General features: G+C 39.8%; 1 protein-coding gene across 1 annotated transcript; it reads left to right on the forward strand.

Annotated features, from left to right (window-relative positions):
• The first annotated feature begins 327 nt into the window (after positions 1-327).
• Positions 328-14,772, forward strand: pnp6 (purine nucleoside phosphorylase 6). The gene is made up of 6 exons (XM_030054279.1): positions 328-481; positions 4,787-4,956; positions 5,052-5,155; positions 9,938-10,113; positions 10,714-10,904; positions 12,281-14,772. The coding sequence occupies exons 1-6, from the start codon at positions 447-449 to the stop codon at positions 12,475-12,477; spliced, it is 873 nt and encodes a 290-aa protein (XP_029910139.1). The 5' UTR covers positions 328-446; the 3' UTR covers positions 12,478-14,772.
• The last annotated feature ends 1,784 nt before the right edge of the window (positions 14,773-16,556 follow it).

Below are 16,556 nucleotides of genomic sequence, written 5' to 3' on the forward strand. Positions count from 1 at the left end.
TGACCCAGTCACTGTCCATCTCTTTGTAATTATATGAGGGTACATGGGTGTCACTGCTCTTAGCATTCCATCATGTAAATTTTCATCAAGGAGGTTTTTTTTTCTTCTGATGTTTTGCCCACCCCCCCCCCTCTCTCTCACTCTCACTCTCTCTCCCACTCTCAGCCCTGGCTCTTTCAGTGTACGGATCACTGAGTTGCCCAGTCTAGTAGAAAATTAGATTTAGTCTTCTTCAGAGGCACCGGCAGCGTACGCAGACCACGCCCCCTCGTTCTCCACCCCTGACGTCACCACGCAGCGTGACCTCCGCCGACTCCCTGTCCGTAGCTGCTGAAACACCATCATCCACTCAGCAACCCTAGTTCCACCGCGGGGAGCAACAGCGTCTGAAACAAAATTAACACCGTTTCATCAGTTCAGTAGATTGGTCTCGCTCGCCATCAGATATGGAAATATCGACCTTCTCTTCTAATCAGTGCAGGTAAGACAGATAAGGCTGTATGTCGCTGGGCTGCAGCCAGAAGAGGCTCATGGAAATGAGCCTCTTCTGGCTGCCTCATGGTTGTCACGGCTACTTAAATTCTAATTATATTCAGTGACATCAAATGATGTCCAAAGCTTCACTCCAGAAATTCTCGGTGTATAACACACATCTTGAAACAGGCTGGGGTATTTGAAAGGACGTCTGTGTTTTATTTTGAGGATCAGTGAGGGCTTCACTCTGCTCACACTCATAATCTGATCAGGCGAGAGAATAAACACATCTATGGTCGCGCTGACGTCATCTTGGGTTTAACAGGAGTTTATCGACAAATATTTAATAAGTTCTATGAGGGATTTTTGTGGGCAAATACTTTGTAGGCCTACATAAATGACTTCCATCATGAATCTTCCCGCGAGGCACTTTAAGGGAAAGTCCTAATCATCCCTTGTTTCAAGTGAACACTGGAGCGTGTAGGACCCAGTCATAACCCGAGCTGCTCATTTGTATTTGACAGCCGTGCTGCTTGGTGTCTGCCAAAAACAGCGGGCCATCACCGACGCTGCAGGCCGCCCGTCCTGCCCCGAGCCTGTCCGGGGAGCACGAGCCTTGAATGAAAAGTGCTGATCCGGCAGCACCACGGACAGCTCCGCGCGTCGTGGAGGGAACTTACAACCAAGGAATGTATAGGCCATATGATCCCTGCTTACAAGGTATTAGGCAGGTTTTATAGGTTCTGTGCGTATAACCCGGAAGTTAGGGGCTAGGGATGCGTTGGTTGTATTTTGTTTGCTTGCTTGCTTTTTTTTTTTTTTTTTTTTACAAGCAGTAATGCACAGGTAAGTAATGCACAAGTAGCATTAATACACATTTATACATAATGCATGTACATTTTTCCCCTGCAGGGATCAGTAAAGTATTTCTGATTCTGAAGTTCATGTATGTATACATGTATTCATTTATTTAGCTTACTTATTTATACATTTCCAGTTTTTATTATACAAAGTAGAGAGACAAGGAGACAGGAAAGTTTGGGAAAAAGTTCTTACATAAAACCAAACCAAAACCCCTTCTTCTTCTTCTTCTTCTTCTTTTTAAACAGTAATGCTTAGGTACCCAGTTGCATCTCACAAGCATAGTCCTGTTCAGAAAGTAAGAATAGATTTGTGAAACTTAGGGTTAATGTTAAGGATAGGTTTAGGGTTATGGTTAAGGTTAGTTAAAGGGTTAGGGTTAAGGTTAGGTTAAAGTAAAATATGACTGTACTGAATCAAGTGTGCATGTGCAAGAGTGTGCTTGACTTTCACAAATCTAAGGTCATCATCTAGATACAACCAACAACTGTTGTCATATTTTTTTTTTGTTACCTGCTATCGTGATAAAAAGTCAAAAGATTGCTAATGTTAGCTAGTGCGTAACTTATTGTCATCTATGTTTAACCACTTTTGAAACTTCTTGAACTTCAACACAGCCAGTGGTTTATTCATCTAGTCTGTGTATGGCATAATTCACAATACACTGGGATTAATATACTGGAATTTTGTTTCACTCAGTCTGACACACCAATTTGTCCTCAGTCATTTTTTTTACTCTTAAAAAACTACATTATTAGCAAAGAACTGCATTCACTAAACTTGCCACTGTGGTCCAAGTTAGCTTCATGCTCTGTTAAACTTTTGCTATAAGAGGATGGTTAGAGGGCAATGAATTGTTCTCACTGCTGCCATCTTCATGTTTTGTGGTGCCTGGGTTTATGAATCACTAACGTCATTACTCATTGAATGATGTCAGGTTACCCTTTGATACCTCATTCCCCACCTTCTGCTTGCAGTAGTTTGTTGAATTTCTCCATGAATCACATATTAATGCAACACCAGAATTTACCATAAGTGTGTGTGCAGCAGTGTTACCAGGAACTCTAGTTCCCCTGAAACAATATTGCACTGGTTCTTTTAGTTTGTGCAAAGCATGCTGTAAATTGTCTTATGATTTTTATATACATTGTATATTTAATTCAGTTGATTATTACTTGAATATAGAGGTCAAACCAATCGTCCTTCCTGCTCCATTTGTATTCTCCTTTGTTTTACCCATCTCTTCTGGATATCACAAGAAATGACGGCATAATGCTGACACCAAATCAGAATCAAGTCCAGCGAGACTATTCTTTATCAGTACCACTGGTCGGTAGCCAGCCACATAAACTTGCTATAACCAAATGCTCATTCACCTCTCAAGGTTGAAGTGGGAGACCCTGTGCTGAATAAGGATTTTTTCAACTGCTCCCTGCATTTAAATTGGCTACTAATGTTACAGTGACATTGCAGCAACAAGTGCCATGGAAGACTAGAATTTCTTATCAGTAGCATATCACTTGGTTGGGAAGGTCAACATCAACACCTGTATACACTCCATACACAGTATATGTGGATAGAATATGATTATCATCAGCACATTTTGCATTATATACAGTTTTATTATTTCATTCTGAAAGAGCAGAAGCCTACTTTAACAAAAAACATGCTACACATTTCATGATCCTACTGGAATTGTTCGAGACCAGTGTGGACCCTCTCCAGCTTCAGGCCCCTAGAAATGTCATCACCTTTCCCCTGCTTATGTGTGTGAGAAGCTGCCATTACCACCTGAAGAATTAAGTGAGGCTTAGTTATGCCAAATGCGACCTCTGTAAATGACATCCATTCAAAGCCTGTGTTCCCACTTGCCTTTACAGTACAATGAAGAGCTCATTACAAGGGTGAAAATGTGTTGCAGAATCACCCTCATTAAGATTTGTGATCCTCCATGATATTTTCCCACACATATTTAGAGAAAATCGATATAGAAATGCAATCGTCCAGCTCACTGTCCGTCCACCTAAGTTTGAACAACTCACCCACACATTACGGCCCAGTCACCTATTGGCAGGAGAATTGTTCACGCTTTCTCAACTTTAAAGGAAGTTTTGGCATGCAAGTTATCACAGTCTCTTTTATAATTATTAGTAAAATTAAACATCAATTAAATTAAATTAAACATGGAAAATGCTAGAAAGCTTTTCACTGAAATGAGCTCTAAATCATCAGGCTCAGCCCTACTGCACACTGAAGCATCATTGTGTTTTAATAACAGAGCTTGAGGGATAGAAGGAGCATTGACCGAGCTATAGTTTAACAATCAGATTTATAACCAGAATTACACGCTGACTCTTACATACTTTCTATTGTCTGGATCCTTGAGGCACTCCCAATCAAATTCACATTCAAACATTCCTCAGTAGTAATTCGTCTGGTACACTTAAGATGGTGGGGTAAAAATGAGTATAGAACCAACAGCTCTGGATTACAATTTTTCATTTGTTCTAATTTTTCTACAGTATTTGTTCCATTGGTCTGGGCACCAACAGAGCTGGTGCACTTCCTGTTGTTTTTGTGGAAATAAGTGTAAACCTGGCAAAGCATCATTTGACTGAATATTCCAGTAGAAGAGGTTGTGTTAAAAATTCCAGCTTTGTCAGTTTCATGTCCATATCTAAGCATTAATCAGTGGTAGTAATCTTTACTGAGCTGAAGTACCTCCTCTAATCTTTCAACTCTTTTTTCAATTAATTCCCTAAGCATTTAAATACAACAGTTAATTCATACACAGTATCCTAGTTCACTCATATTACTATATCATTTTTCCCCATACATTTCTCCCCATACATTTCAGTTGTGCACTTTTTTTGTTTGTCATTTGCTACATTCTTGTCTAAATTGTATTTTTTGTTTCATTCTGTTTTCCTTTGCTGTATTGTTTCCCCGTAGCGATTATTACAATTACATCATACTCACTTATACTCACTGATAGAAGTTTCTTTATGTTAAACAGGACCATACTGGTCTTATTTTGACTTCAACAGTCATGTCTATCCATCAGAAATAACAACTTCACACAGTTATGTGTGTAATGTTATGTGTGTGTACCTCAACTCCCATTCTTGTGGAAAAAAACTGAAAACATCTTGAATCTTGAAAGCTGCTATGCATAAGGAAGTCCATTTTGTTAATAATTGACTGGCTTGTTAGGCAAATTAGTTTCACCTCATTATAATCACATAAATTCCCAAATCAATAATAAATGTGTTCAACACTCAAAGCTTCCGTACATGTAAACTAGAAAGGGAGGGAACACTTGAGCTTCAAAATAGTACCTGTACATTTTTTTTTTTTTTTTTTTGACATGACATGCAGTTGATTTATCAATATCTGAGATCTGATTTGGTATTAAATGACATTAATTGCTATTATTGTCTGTTGCTGTCAGATACAGATATGAGGACTACAGGGAAACAGCAGACTGGTTGCTCAACCACACAGAGCATCGTCCTAAAGTGGCCATCATCTGTGGTTCAGGACTGGGTGGCCTGGCTGACCTGCTGGAGGACAAGATTGTCTTCCCTTATAATGACATCCCAGGCTTCCCCACCAGCACCGGTAGGATATCCTTATGGTTGTGTATGTGTATGTCTGTGTTTGTGTGTTTATTGTACATCCGCATACTAACAGCTGCTCATATGTCTGCTGGGTAGTGCCGGGCCATGCAGGTCAGCTGGTGTTTGGGAAGCTGCAGGGGCGTCAGTGTGTCTGCATGCAGGGACGCTTCCATTTCTACGAGGGCTACAACATATACACGGTGAGCTGGGCTAATTCTGATGAGTGATGAATGGCTAACAGAGCCTACAATATGTAAATGTAAAGATGTCTTTTTGATGTCATATGTTGCATTACAGCACTTGGTATCATTGCTAATCATTACCCACGCCTTCAGATGAGGTTACTGCATGTATGCAGTATACTGGCAGTGCTGTAGTAACTGGGGTTCAAACCACTGATCTATAATATACCATTATTATAGATATGTTGATGAAGTTGCATGTTCTCCCCATGTCTGCGTGGGTTTCGATTACAAAATTGCCCCTAGGTGTGAATGTGTCTGTCTCTGTGTGTCTACCCTGCGATGGCCTGGTGACCTGTCCAGGGTGCATCTCCACCTTCTACCCAATGAGCACTGGCATAGGCTCCAGCACCCCATGATAGTAATTAGGATAAGCTGCTTGGAAAATGAATGAATCAATCAATGAATGAAAAAGAATTTGAGCCAGAAGCATCATGCTGTAAATTAGATTTCAGATGAATGGCTGGTAGTTTCACATATATAATAACACCAGGAATGTATAATATATGTATTTTAAGAAATTTCATTTGCTGCTTTGTAACTGCTTTGCTGAAAGCTGCTGTCTGTCTCTGAGCACTTAAAGTGGATTTGTGTCACAAACCGCCTTGCTAATGTATTTTGAGAAACTTTTGAAGTGAAAGCCGCACTAGCTGGGATAATAAAAGTGGGATATTGACATGGAATATGCCAATCATATTAAAAATTATTTTTTCAACTATGAATAATTCACCGATACATGTCTCATGTGTCTGTACATTATCTTTTTTGTCATAACACTGAATTTAAAGATAAGTGATACAGTTGATCGAGTTACACTACAGCTACAATTAAAAATGGGTGTTTCATGATTGCACAATTTTATAAGGCTGGACATATCGCATTGAAATAATAAAGACTTTTCTTTCGTTGACCTTTGACACTGAAGCTTCACTTGCTCTACAGCTTTGACTAACAGTTTACCATGTGTGTTGGATGATTTGCTGGAGAGTTACAGGCAGAGTCTTTAATAAGAAAACCACCAAGTGTCAGCATGTGTCTAGCCTTTGTTGCAGATAGTCGTTTTTATTTTATTTCTAGCTGTAATTTGCTGTGACTACAGGAAAAGCTCCATACATAAATGCTCCATTTGAGTCAGTCAAATCCAACTTCACATACAGCAGCATGCCAGGGACATTATGTCTCTCTTCTATCCAGATGAGGCTCTGTTCAGGTGACATATTAAATGGGTCTGGTTTTACTATACTCAATTAACTGACTTGACTCCCCTTAAACATTGACAGTTTCTGTGGCATGTTGTTTCCTCTCCTCAGTAAACTAGCTGAGCACAAGTTACATGCAAAACATGCAAAAGTTTTTTTTTTTTTTTTTTTTTTTTGGTTTAGCATATAACATATTAAGTAATAGTTGACAACTAGCATAATGCAAAAAGTAAGAAAATAAGAGCAGGTATTGCAGCTCTATGGCTATATAGCTGTTAATTTTAATGACATGTTAAGCTGCCATGTACGTTTAGGGGATTGGTAAAATAGACATAAAATCTGGTAAAAGATAGCACAGAAGAAGAGCTTTAATCCCACAAGACTTAGGCCCTGTTTCCATCATTAACATGTGTCTTGGATGATCTGATCACAAGAGACAGCTCTAAGTCCGTTCACACTTGGCATTAGAAGACGCCTCCATGTGCATCTCAGTGCCCACTTGTGATTGGATCTCACTTTCCTGCTCTCTATGCAGATAAATATGTATACCATTTCAAAGAGCAAAGATCAAATACTTCAGGTTTTTTGCAGTGGACAGTCTAAATCAACCTGAGCCTGACTATGAACTTGAACGTGCAAGTAGGAACTCTTTCACAGTTGTGGGACTGCTGTATGTCAGAAATTACAGAAGAGGTTAAAAAAATGAAACCCAGAGGATAGTGAAACAAGCCTCAGGTAGACCGTGCTGTTATTCATTAAACAGTTGCTTTATAGCTGACCTGAGCTTCAGATTTCTCATTTTGCCCATTAGCTGACAGTTCAGGTGCGCAGGACAGAATCAGGTAGGATATTTTTCCTACTTGAAAAGTGACGATGCTGGGGGTGTTAGGCTGGACAACAGCTTAAGACACAGGACATCAGGTGAGTAGGCAGTCGTTCAGTGCATCCTGGGTCACATGTCTGTTTACACTTCAAATGTGATGCAGACACAATCGCCCCAGGCCACCTCCAAATGTGGCCTGAGCAATCTGATCTCAAGCCTAATTGAGGATGCACTGGGTGCTGTTCACACCTGTGCTCGGTGCTGTTTACTTGTGACTGGATCACCCGGGACATACAGTGCTGTGAAAAAGTATTTGCCCCCTTCCTGATTTCTTATTTTTTTGTACATTTGTCACACTTAAATGTTTCAGATCATCAAACAAATTTTAATATTAGACAAAGATAACCAGAGTAAATACAAAATACAGTTTTTAAATGATGATTTCATTTATTAAGGGAAAAAAAGCTATCCAAACGTACCTGGCCCTATGTGAAAAAGTAATTGCCCCCCTAACCCTAATAACTGGTTGTGTCACCCTTGGCGGCAACAACTGCAATCAAGCGTTTAACTGGCAATGAGTCTTTTACATCAATGTGGACGAATTTTGGCCCACTCTTCTTTACAGAAATGTTTTAATTCAGCCAAATTGGAGGGTTTTCAAGCATGAAAGGCCTGTTTAAGGTCATGCCACAGTATCTCAATTGGATTTAAGTCTGGACTTTGACTAGACCACTCCAAAACCTTCATTTTGTCTTTTTTTTTTTTTTTTTTTAAAGCCATTCAGAGGTGGACTTGCCGGTGTATTTTGGATCATTGTTCTGCTACATAACAAAAGCGTGCTTGAGTTTGAGGTCATGAACTGATGGCCGGACATTGTCCTTCAGGATTTTCTGGTAGAGAGCAGAATTCATGGCCCCATCAATTATGGCAAGTCGTCCAGGTCCTGAAGCAGCAAAGCAGCCCCAGACCATCACACTACCACCACCATGTTTGACTGTTGGTATGATGTTATTTTCATGAAATGCTGTGTTAGTTTTATGCCGGATGTAATGGGATGCACACCTTCCAAAAAGTTCAGCCTTTGTCTCGTCAGTCCATAGAATATTTTCCCAAAAGTCTTGGGGATCATCAAGATGTTTTTTGGCAAATGTGAGATGAGCCTTTGTGTTCTTTTTGGCCAGCAGTGGTTTTCGCCTTGGAACTCTCCCATGGATGCCATTTTTGCCCAGTCTCGTTCTTATTGTTGAATCATGGACACTGACCTTCACTGAGGCAAGTGAGGCCTGCAGTTCTTTAGATGTTGTTCTGGCTTCTTTTGTGACCTCTTGGATGAGTCGTTGATTCACTCTTGGAGTATTTTGGGTAGGCCAGCCACTCCTGGGAAGGTTCACCACTGTTCCAAGTTTTCTCCATTTGTGGATAATGGCTCTCACTGTGGTTCACTGGAGTCAAAAAGCCTTAGAAGTGGCTTTGTTACCCTTTCCAGACTGATAGATGTTAATTATTTTGTTTCTCATCTGTTCTTGAATTTTAGATCGCAGCATTATGTGTTGCTTTTTGAGATCTTTTGTCCTACTTCACTTTGTCAAACAGGTTCTATTTAAGTGATTTCTTGATTCAACAGGTCTGGCAGTAATCAGGCCTGAGTGTGGCTTGTGAAATTGAACTTGAGCTTTCCAAAAACACATAGGGCACATAGGGCCAGGTAGGCTTTGATAGCCTTTTCCCCTTAATAAATGATATCATCATTTAAAAACTGTATTTTATATTTACTCGGGTTATCTTTGTCTGATATCAAAATTTGTTTGATTATCTGAAACATTTAAGTGTGACAAATATGCAAAAAAATAAGAAATCAGGAAGGGGGCAAATACTTTTTCACAGCACTGTATGTTAATGCCAGGTGGAAATAGCGTTTTACTGTAACTTGTTTTGTTTACACAGGAAGTTTGGAAAGTGTTTCCACTTTTTATTCATCATCACGTGTGTTGAAGACATTGAAGACCCTGTTGTTTTCAGGTATTATCATGTTATTTCAAAAGCAGATGCCCTTCTAGGCCTGCTGGTGGGACTAGAAATTAGTGTTGTCACCAAATTTCATTGCAAGCCACCAAATAGATTTTGATATATAACACTCTGGATTTAACTGCTGACTCACTGACCAGCTTAGTGCTTGATTGGCCCATTCTTCCCAGAGGGGCAAAACACCAATGCCACCTTTGTTGATTCCTTTCAAAATGTATTTTCCTTCAAGTGACCTGCATCTTGTCATTCAATATCAACTACTGAATATTCAGTATTCAGTAGTCAAAAGTACCTCCCTGTAGAGTGTGATGACACCCCTAGTTTCAATCCCTGTCGTTCCTCCTCACTAGTTTGAACTGCAATGCACTGGGCAGAGGGAGAGGCAATGGAAACTCAAGGAAGAACAGATCAAATCAGTCTGATTATATTATGAAATATCCAATGATCTTCATCTACCTACCCAGTGTCTACTCTCTAAAACAATACCTAGACACCGGCCTCAAAATTCATGTTTTCATCCTGATTCCTTTTAACAGGTGCTGCGCAGACGACACACCATTCTTACACAACCTTTTTGTGCAAAAAACAAACAAACAATCCTTCAATTACTTATCTTTTCAATCCTTCCATTAAAAGAATCTTTTAAGAAATCAAAGTATCCAACTCACAAACGTGACATGTTGTTTCCTCCAGGTGACGTACCCAGTTCGAGTGTTCTTCCTGCTGGGTGTGGAGACTCTGATTGTGACAAATGCAGCGGGGGGGCTCAATCCCAGCTTCAACGTGGGTGACATGATGCTCATTAGAGATCACATAAACATGCCAGGCTTTGCCGGGCAGAACCCGCTGTGTGGGCACAACGATGACAGGTAGAGCACACATGGACATACATTATTTTGTATATCATGCAGATACGTACAATTTCTGAAAAGTGGATGAAATTTGAGAAAAAAATGCAATATTACTCAACACTGAATCACTCCTGGTAAATAAACCATTGCTTCTAAACATTTCATCTTTGCTTCTGAGAAATCAGGTTTTTCTGTTGGTTTGGTATGCCAAATTGCGTTAAATACTACTGTACTCATGAGCCTTATGTACCATTACCATGGCAAAGATGCTAACCAAAGCTGAAAATTTCAGCCTTATATTTCATTGGAATTCAAATTGGTGGTTGCAGTGTGGAAAAAATACTGCACCATAGAAATGATTACAGACGTCACTACACACGCCAATACGTTTGTTGCTGTTCAAGTTAAAAGACAATTATTCTTATTAGTATCCTTTTAGCATCATCAAACAGCAATATGTCAGCATTTCTTCTTCATATTAGCTAACCACATGAACACAAAACAGGAATACCTTTACTTGTTGAAACCCGGATGTCATTATCAGTGCAACAATGATGTGAAACAGCCACACTCATAGCTTATTGCTGTGTACCATTGCTTTATTGTATGTCTCCACAGGTTCGGTGTGCGTTTCCCTTGCATGTCAGATGCATATGACCGTGAGCTGAGTGCCCTTGCCAAGGAAACAGCAGAGGAGCAGGGCTGCAGCACCTTCCTACAGCAGGGGGTTTACTGCATGCTGGCTGGACCAACATTCGAGACCATTGCAGAGTGCAGAGTCCTGCAGCTGCTGGGGGCTGACGCTGTGGGTTAGTATGACTCCCTCAAGCTCAGTTTAAGGCAGACTGACACAACTGCATGGGGCAGCCTTACAACAAGACAGAATAGCAAGTGTACAGTGCTTTGGTTGTATTTGTAGACCATACAGTTAAGATCCTGTTTGGGTTAAGCCATTTACATGCACTTTTCCTACCCTGCTGAGTAACCTTGTTGCCATGAATAAACCAAATAGCAGAATATTCTTGTTTTTTTGTTCACCCAAAGCTGTCATCGTAACACTGATGAAAAGGTGCAGCTGCCAGTGATCCCAGTGCTCTTTGATTGAGCAACAGTAGGCTATTTCTAATGTAGTGGAAAGAAATGATGATCCTAGTTGCACTGGCAACAGTAAATACTGCCTGCCACTGAGTTTATTATTGACAAGAAAAATGTACCCAAAACATGGAGCAAGTCTGACTTTGTGCTACAGTAACCTTTCTAATCCAGGAGTCAACCAAGGATCTTAAGGGGCCATACCAATGATTTTGAATGTTTAGCATAATAGTTTCTTATAATCTTTCCGCAAAGCAAGCAGTCATATTTTAGAACTCCTCATTTTTCCTCCGTTTTGTCATTGGTTTCCAATCATTCCTCTACGATATGAATATGAACTTTCAGAAACTTCAAATGTTCCTCATACCAGTATTCCATCATCATAATAAAGTCATCCACATTAGTTTTCCTAAAAGCAGCAGCACTGTTAAACAGCTGCTGCTATGAATGGCGATGGGTTTCTTAGCTGTAGAGGCAGAACATTATAGGGTGGACGTTTCAAACAAAAATTCAAATTTGAAAATCATGGGATTTTTATGATATGGGGTGAAATCTTTAGCACCCCCACATGATTTGCAAAATGATTTGTTGCAGTGTAAAATGTGGGTAAACTATGGTAAATTGCCCAAACATTAAAAAATACTGAAATGGTCCTTTAACAGTAAAAGTCCTGCATGTAGAAGCAAGACGGATACTGAAGCCAAATCAAAAAGCATTTATTTTGGACAAAATGCACCATTTTTGACCACAAGAACAGGTTTTACTAACCTTCAAATTATGCAGGTGAGAATAAGAGTTTTATTTTACATAATACTGTTGCAATTCTCTTGCCACCTGCATCAGTATGTATCATTTTCAGTCAGTTCAGCTCAGGTTCAGTATTGCTGTGTATTGTGACACAAATCATACTGTGACCCATATACCCATGTATGTATTGTACTGTGATGTTACCCATCTCTCTTAATAAGGTTTCCCATAATCGAAGTATGAGCTTGATCTATAAATGAGTGGTTTACTTTGAATTATAAATTGTTATTACCTCTTTGAGCAATTGTGTGTGTACATTCGCATCTATATCTCTCCCTCTGTCTAGGTATGAGTACCGTTCCAGAGGTGGTTGTTGCTCGCCACTGTGGCCTGCGTGTCTTGGGTCTGTCTCTTATCACCAACAAGGTGGTGACAGATTATGCCAGTGAGGAGCGGGCAAACCATGAAGAGGTTCTGGAGACCACCCGCCTCCGAACCCAGGACCTCCAGAGGTTCATCAGCCACCTTGTAGCCAAGATTTAGCACATTCTGGTCTTCATTTAAGATCTGGGAAAATGATGTCGAGGAAATTCAATTGGAGTGCATGGAAGCTGTTGATTCTGTGGTCAGGTCAATCAAAGAATCATGATTTACACAATCACATTAAAGTCAGTGGAAATTAAAAATAAAAAATAATTCTTGGGTCAAAGTAAGGAAAGATGGTGAGTTGTTAAAGCTGGGTTGACCAGGTCCATGCTTATTTTCTGCATGGGTTTTGGCTAAAACCTATACTCACCAACTTGGGATGCATTCGCCAATCTCCCCCCTGTTTACACTGTCAAGGTTGCTGTAAGTAGAGAGCAGAGCAGAGAAAAAATACATGTCAATACGCCATGATGCATATGCCACTTTACAAAATGTATGCAACATTTGGAGACACTCGTTACAGGTAGAGACATCTTCAGCATTTGATTATGGACTCAGTAACCATCACTTGCTGATAAACTATTTGTTATGCTGCTTTCCCATACTACCACAGCATGGGTTTCACAAACAAGGGAATGTTTGGAAAAACAAATTTTTATCATTTTGACAGTTAACAGAAGGCCATGATATAGAGCGTGACTTAATGAGTGTTTTCAAAATGTTTTAAGAAATATGTGGGTGATGTATAGGCATTGCGTATTTGTATGACTCCCAGCTGACTGCCAGCCAGCATCTTTACTCATGTTTACCAGTCCCTTACCATTCCCTTAACCTGAACAACAGTCATAATTCTGTTACTTCATGCTTATGCTTGTTCTTGATACTAATGCTACAGAGTGACAACAGGGCACTGTTATATATTATTCAAGTCGTTGTAGTTAGGACCTTGTTTAGGGAGATTCGCCAGGACTGTGGTATATATCTTTGCCATTTTTACTACCTCTGTCTAATTTGACACTTAACATGTTCAGCCAGCATTACCATCAGCTATGATCAAACACATCAAATGATTACCAGTTATTCACTGACAACCTGTGATCTCAGTATTGATGGTTAGAGAACAATGCCTTCTATCACTGAAACTACTGTTATTCAACATTTAGTAGTTTCACCACCTATGAGAGCTGTAGGTATCCTCTACCATCTCTATAGCTGCTTGAAAGACATTTTGCACATATGGGTTGGTCTTGACATACTTGTGCAAGGGTGGAAGTAACATATAACAGAGTAATTATTGAGTTTATACAATAACTCTTCTGATCAATCATTTATCCTGTTGGGACCCAATTTATTAGTAACTTGGTATGAATAATGTCAAATATTCTTAGCTAGAAATGAAAGCAGTTATATTTATGATACTTGCATTACTTTTAAATCAGACCTGCTTATTTTTTAGTGGACAAATAATTTATTTTAATATATTTATTAATGATAGTACATAGAAAAATGACAGAGACACTGGTTCTGGTGTATTGAATGCAGAATATTTGGTGTAACTACTGGAGCAGCTGAAAAGTTTGATCAATATGACAAAGAGCTCTCTGGTTGATAACAGGATTTCATAGGAATCTAACTTAATAAGTAACTATAAAATAGTCAAAATAGGTGATGAGCACAATGATAATAAACACTTTGGTCTGGTAGTAGAGATGTGTGAAGGTTTATCTATGGTGGATAACATTTAGATAGAAGTTTCTTGCACACCAAAAAAATGTACAAGGTGGAATTGTTATAGGATTATCTGTCCTGCAGTTTTCAGTCTTCTTGGCGCTGATTCTGAGACCTCCTGCCAGGCTCCTGACACCATCTAATTCATTAGAGAGAGGACGGAGTGATGCTAGATCAGCAGTCCACCGTCTTGTCCTTAGAGATGCTAAGACGCTAATGCAAGTCTTAAAGGGGAATTCCTCTCCAAATGGGGAGAGTAACACTTGAATCTGTATGTCATCAGAATGAAAAATCAAGGCTGCTCCTCAGACAATGAACAGAAAATAACTACTGCTATAATGTACTTCTTTATAAAAGCCTATAGCGGATGTTCTCACTGTTATTGTTACCATATATTGCAATTCATTCTTTATGGGGCAGATTTTACATCTTGAAAACATCACAGGTTCAAGTATTAGTCTTCTCCTGACTAGCTTTTGCAGTGTTGCTTGTGTTCACCTTATTGGACTGTAAGAGACTAATAACTGTGTATTCTTAAATTAGGTGCTATTGCACTCCACTTTAAGGCCTCAGATGGGAACTGAATGCACTTAAATAAATATCTTGTGTCTCTGTCAACTTAAATCATAGTGTATTTTAATAAAAGAAACTACAGCTCTTAAATAAAACCTACAGATACATGTGTATGTGTGTGCTATGTGTGTGTGTGTGTGTGTGTGTGGGTAAGTGGGTGGGTGGGTGAGGGTGCGGAGGGGATGGGTGTCCTACACAGAATCAATCAATATGGATGTTGAGATTTGTTCCAATAATCAGTCAATATGGTTGCTGAGATTTGTTCCAATAACCAATCAATATGAATGCTGAGATTTATTCCAAGGAGAACAGTATATACTTTGACTTCCATTGATAATCATGATCAGTGAACCTGACAGAATTCTGTCAAGTTATCTCCCTGAAAAGCAGGGAGATAAAGGTGAGGGAGACAGACAGACAGACAGACACACACACACACACACACACACACACACACACACACACACACATACACACACACCACTTTGCCTCTAATTCTCAGAGTCTCTGAATCCCTCTCAACACACATGGTCACCATAAACAGTGAAAAGACATCGCAAACATACAGAAACACTGTGGGATGAAGCTGAGTGCATAAGGCTGTTCCCATCTTCCCATGCCTTGCTCCAGTCTGTTACATAATTCATATAGCATGCAGAGGTGCAGCCCACTGTGGAGGCGGGGCGGAGCTGAAACATTAATATGGTTGAGCCAGGCGGCCTAATACCAGAAACAGCAACACCTATTGTGCTGGATTGTATTTATTACTGGACTGTATTACTACTACTACTACACATTGACACAGATACTGTGCATTGTGGCTTCACTGGAAAGAGGGTGGGCTCTAGTAAGATGCTCATGTGGGATGCAAATGCAATGCTGCCTACTTTAAATGGGGGAGGAAGTGTGTACAGGGGAAAACGGAATAACAATTAAGACAGTATACAGGAGTAAATACAGAGTGAGATGGGAGAGATGAAGATAGGACAGACAAATAAGCAGTTAAGAAAGGCAGAATACAGAGATAATACCATGGGTGTAATTTCCACTAGGGATGGTTTGGAAAAATGCTATTTGGCTTGCCACACTTTTGCTGCCTTCCACTATATCCATAAGTTGCAAAGGTTAGTTGGTTAGGCTATGTGTAAATGCAATCCAGTGAAAAGCCTAGGGAAAAATGGATGCACACAGCAAGCTAATGTTTGTGTGGCTGTGCCACAAGTATGACAAGTAGGCCTACCTTAAGTGGTCCTATATTAGGTATTTAAGCGTGTAGAAATGAGGAAAAAAAATCCTCATGAAAAATGTCACTGCCAAACGTCCCAACAATAGAAAACTACAAATCACCATTTATCATGAATATTTGATGCAAAGGGATTTTTGTTTAACATTCACTTTGTGTGCTGCCAATAACAGTGTGGAGTGCCAGACTAGCCACATCCAACAGGAAGCTATGAAAGTCGCAGATGATGATCGTGGAAAGAAAAGGAAACACAGCGAGACGAAACTCCACGCAGACAAGCCCTTTTTTCCCAGGACGGCGAAGGAACGTTTTACATTGTGGATAGTCATTTCATCCTATTGCCATTTTAGGAAACAAAAACTCACTGCTGCCGGCTGTTAGCTTAGCTTATGTTGCGTTTACAAACCGCAGCCAACACATCCTACTCATTTTGCCTGTAACAAAAATATTAATGTCACATGAAATGATTTCAAAAGCTTATGTACTGTTCATTTAAGAAAATCGTTCATTTAAAATGAACAACAAATCGCTGTGCTCCGAGTTCTTTGAGGTTAAGATTACTTAAAAAGTGTGTGCATGTGTGTGTGCCCATTAAAGTGCATGTGGCCTACAGGTGTGACTCCACTGTCCCCTAACCCTTACCCTTTGGGCG

The sequence above is a fragment of the Myripristis murdjan genome, chromosome 6, assembly GCF_902150065.1.
Source record: "Myripristis murdjan chromosome 6, fMyrMur1.1, whole genome shotgun sequence".
In the NCBI taxonomy this organism is placed as follows: Eukaryota; Metazoa; Chordata; class Actinopteri; order Holocentriformes; family Holocentridae; genus Myripristis; species Myripristis murdjan.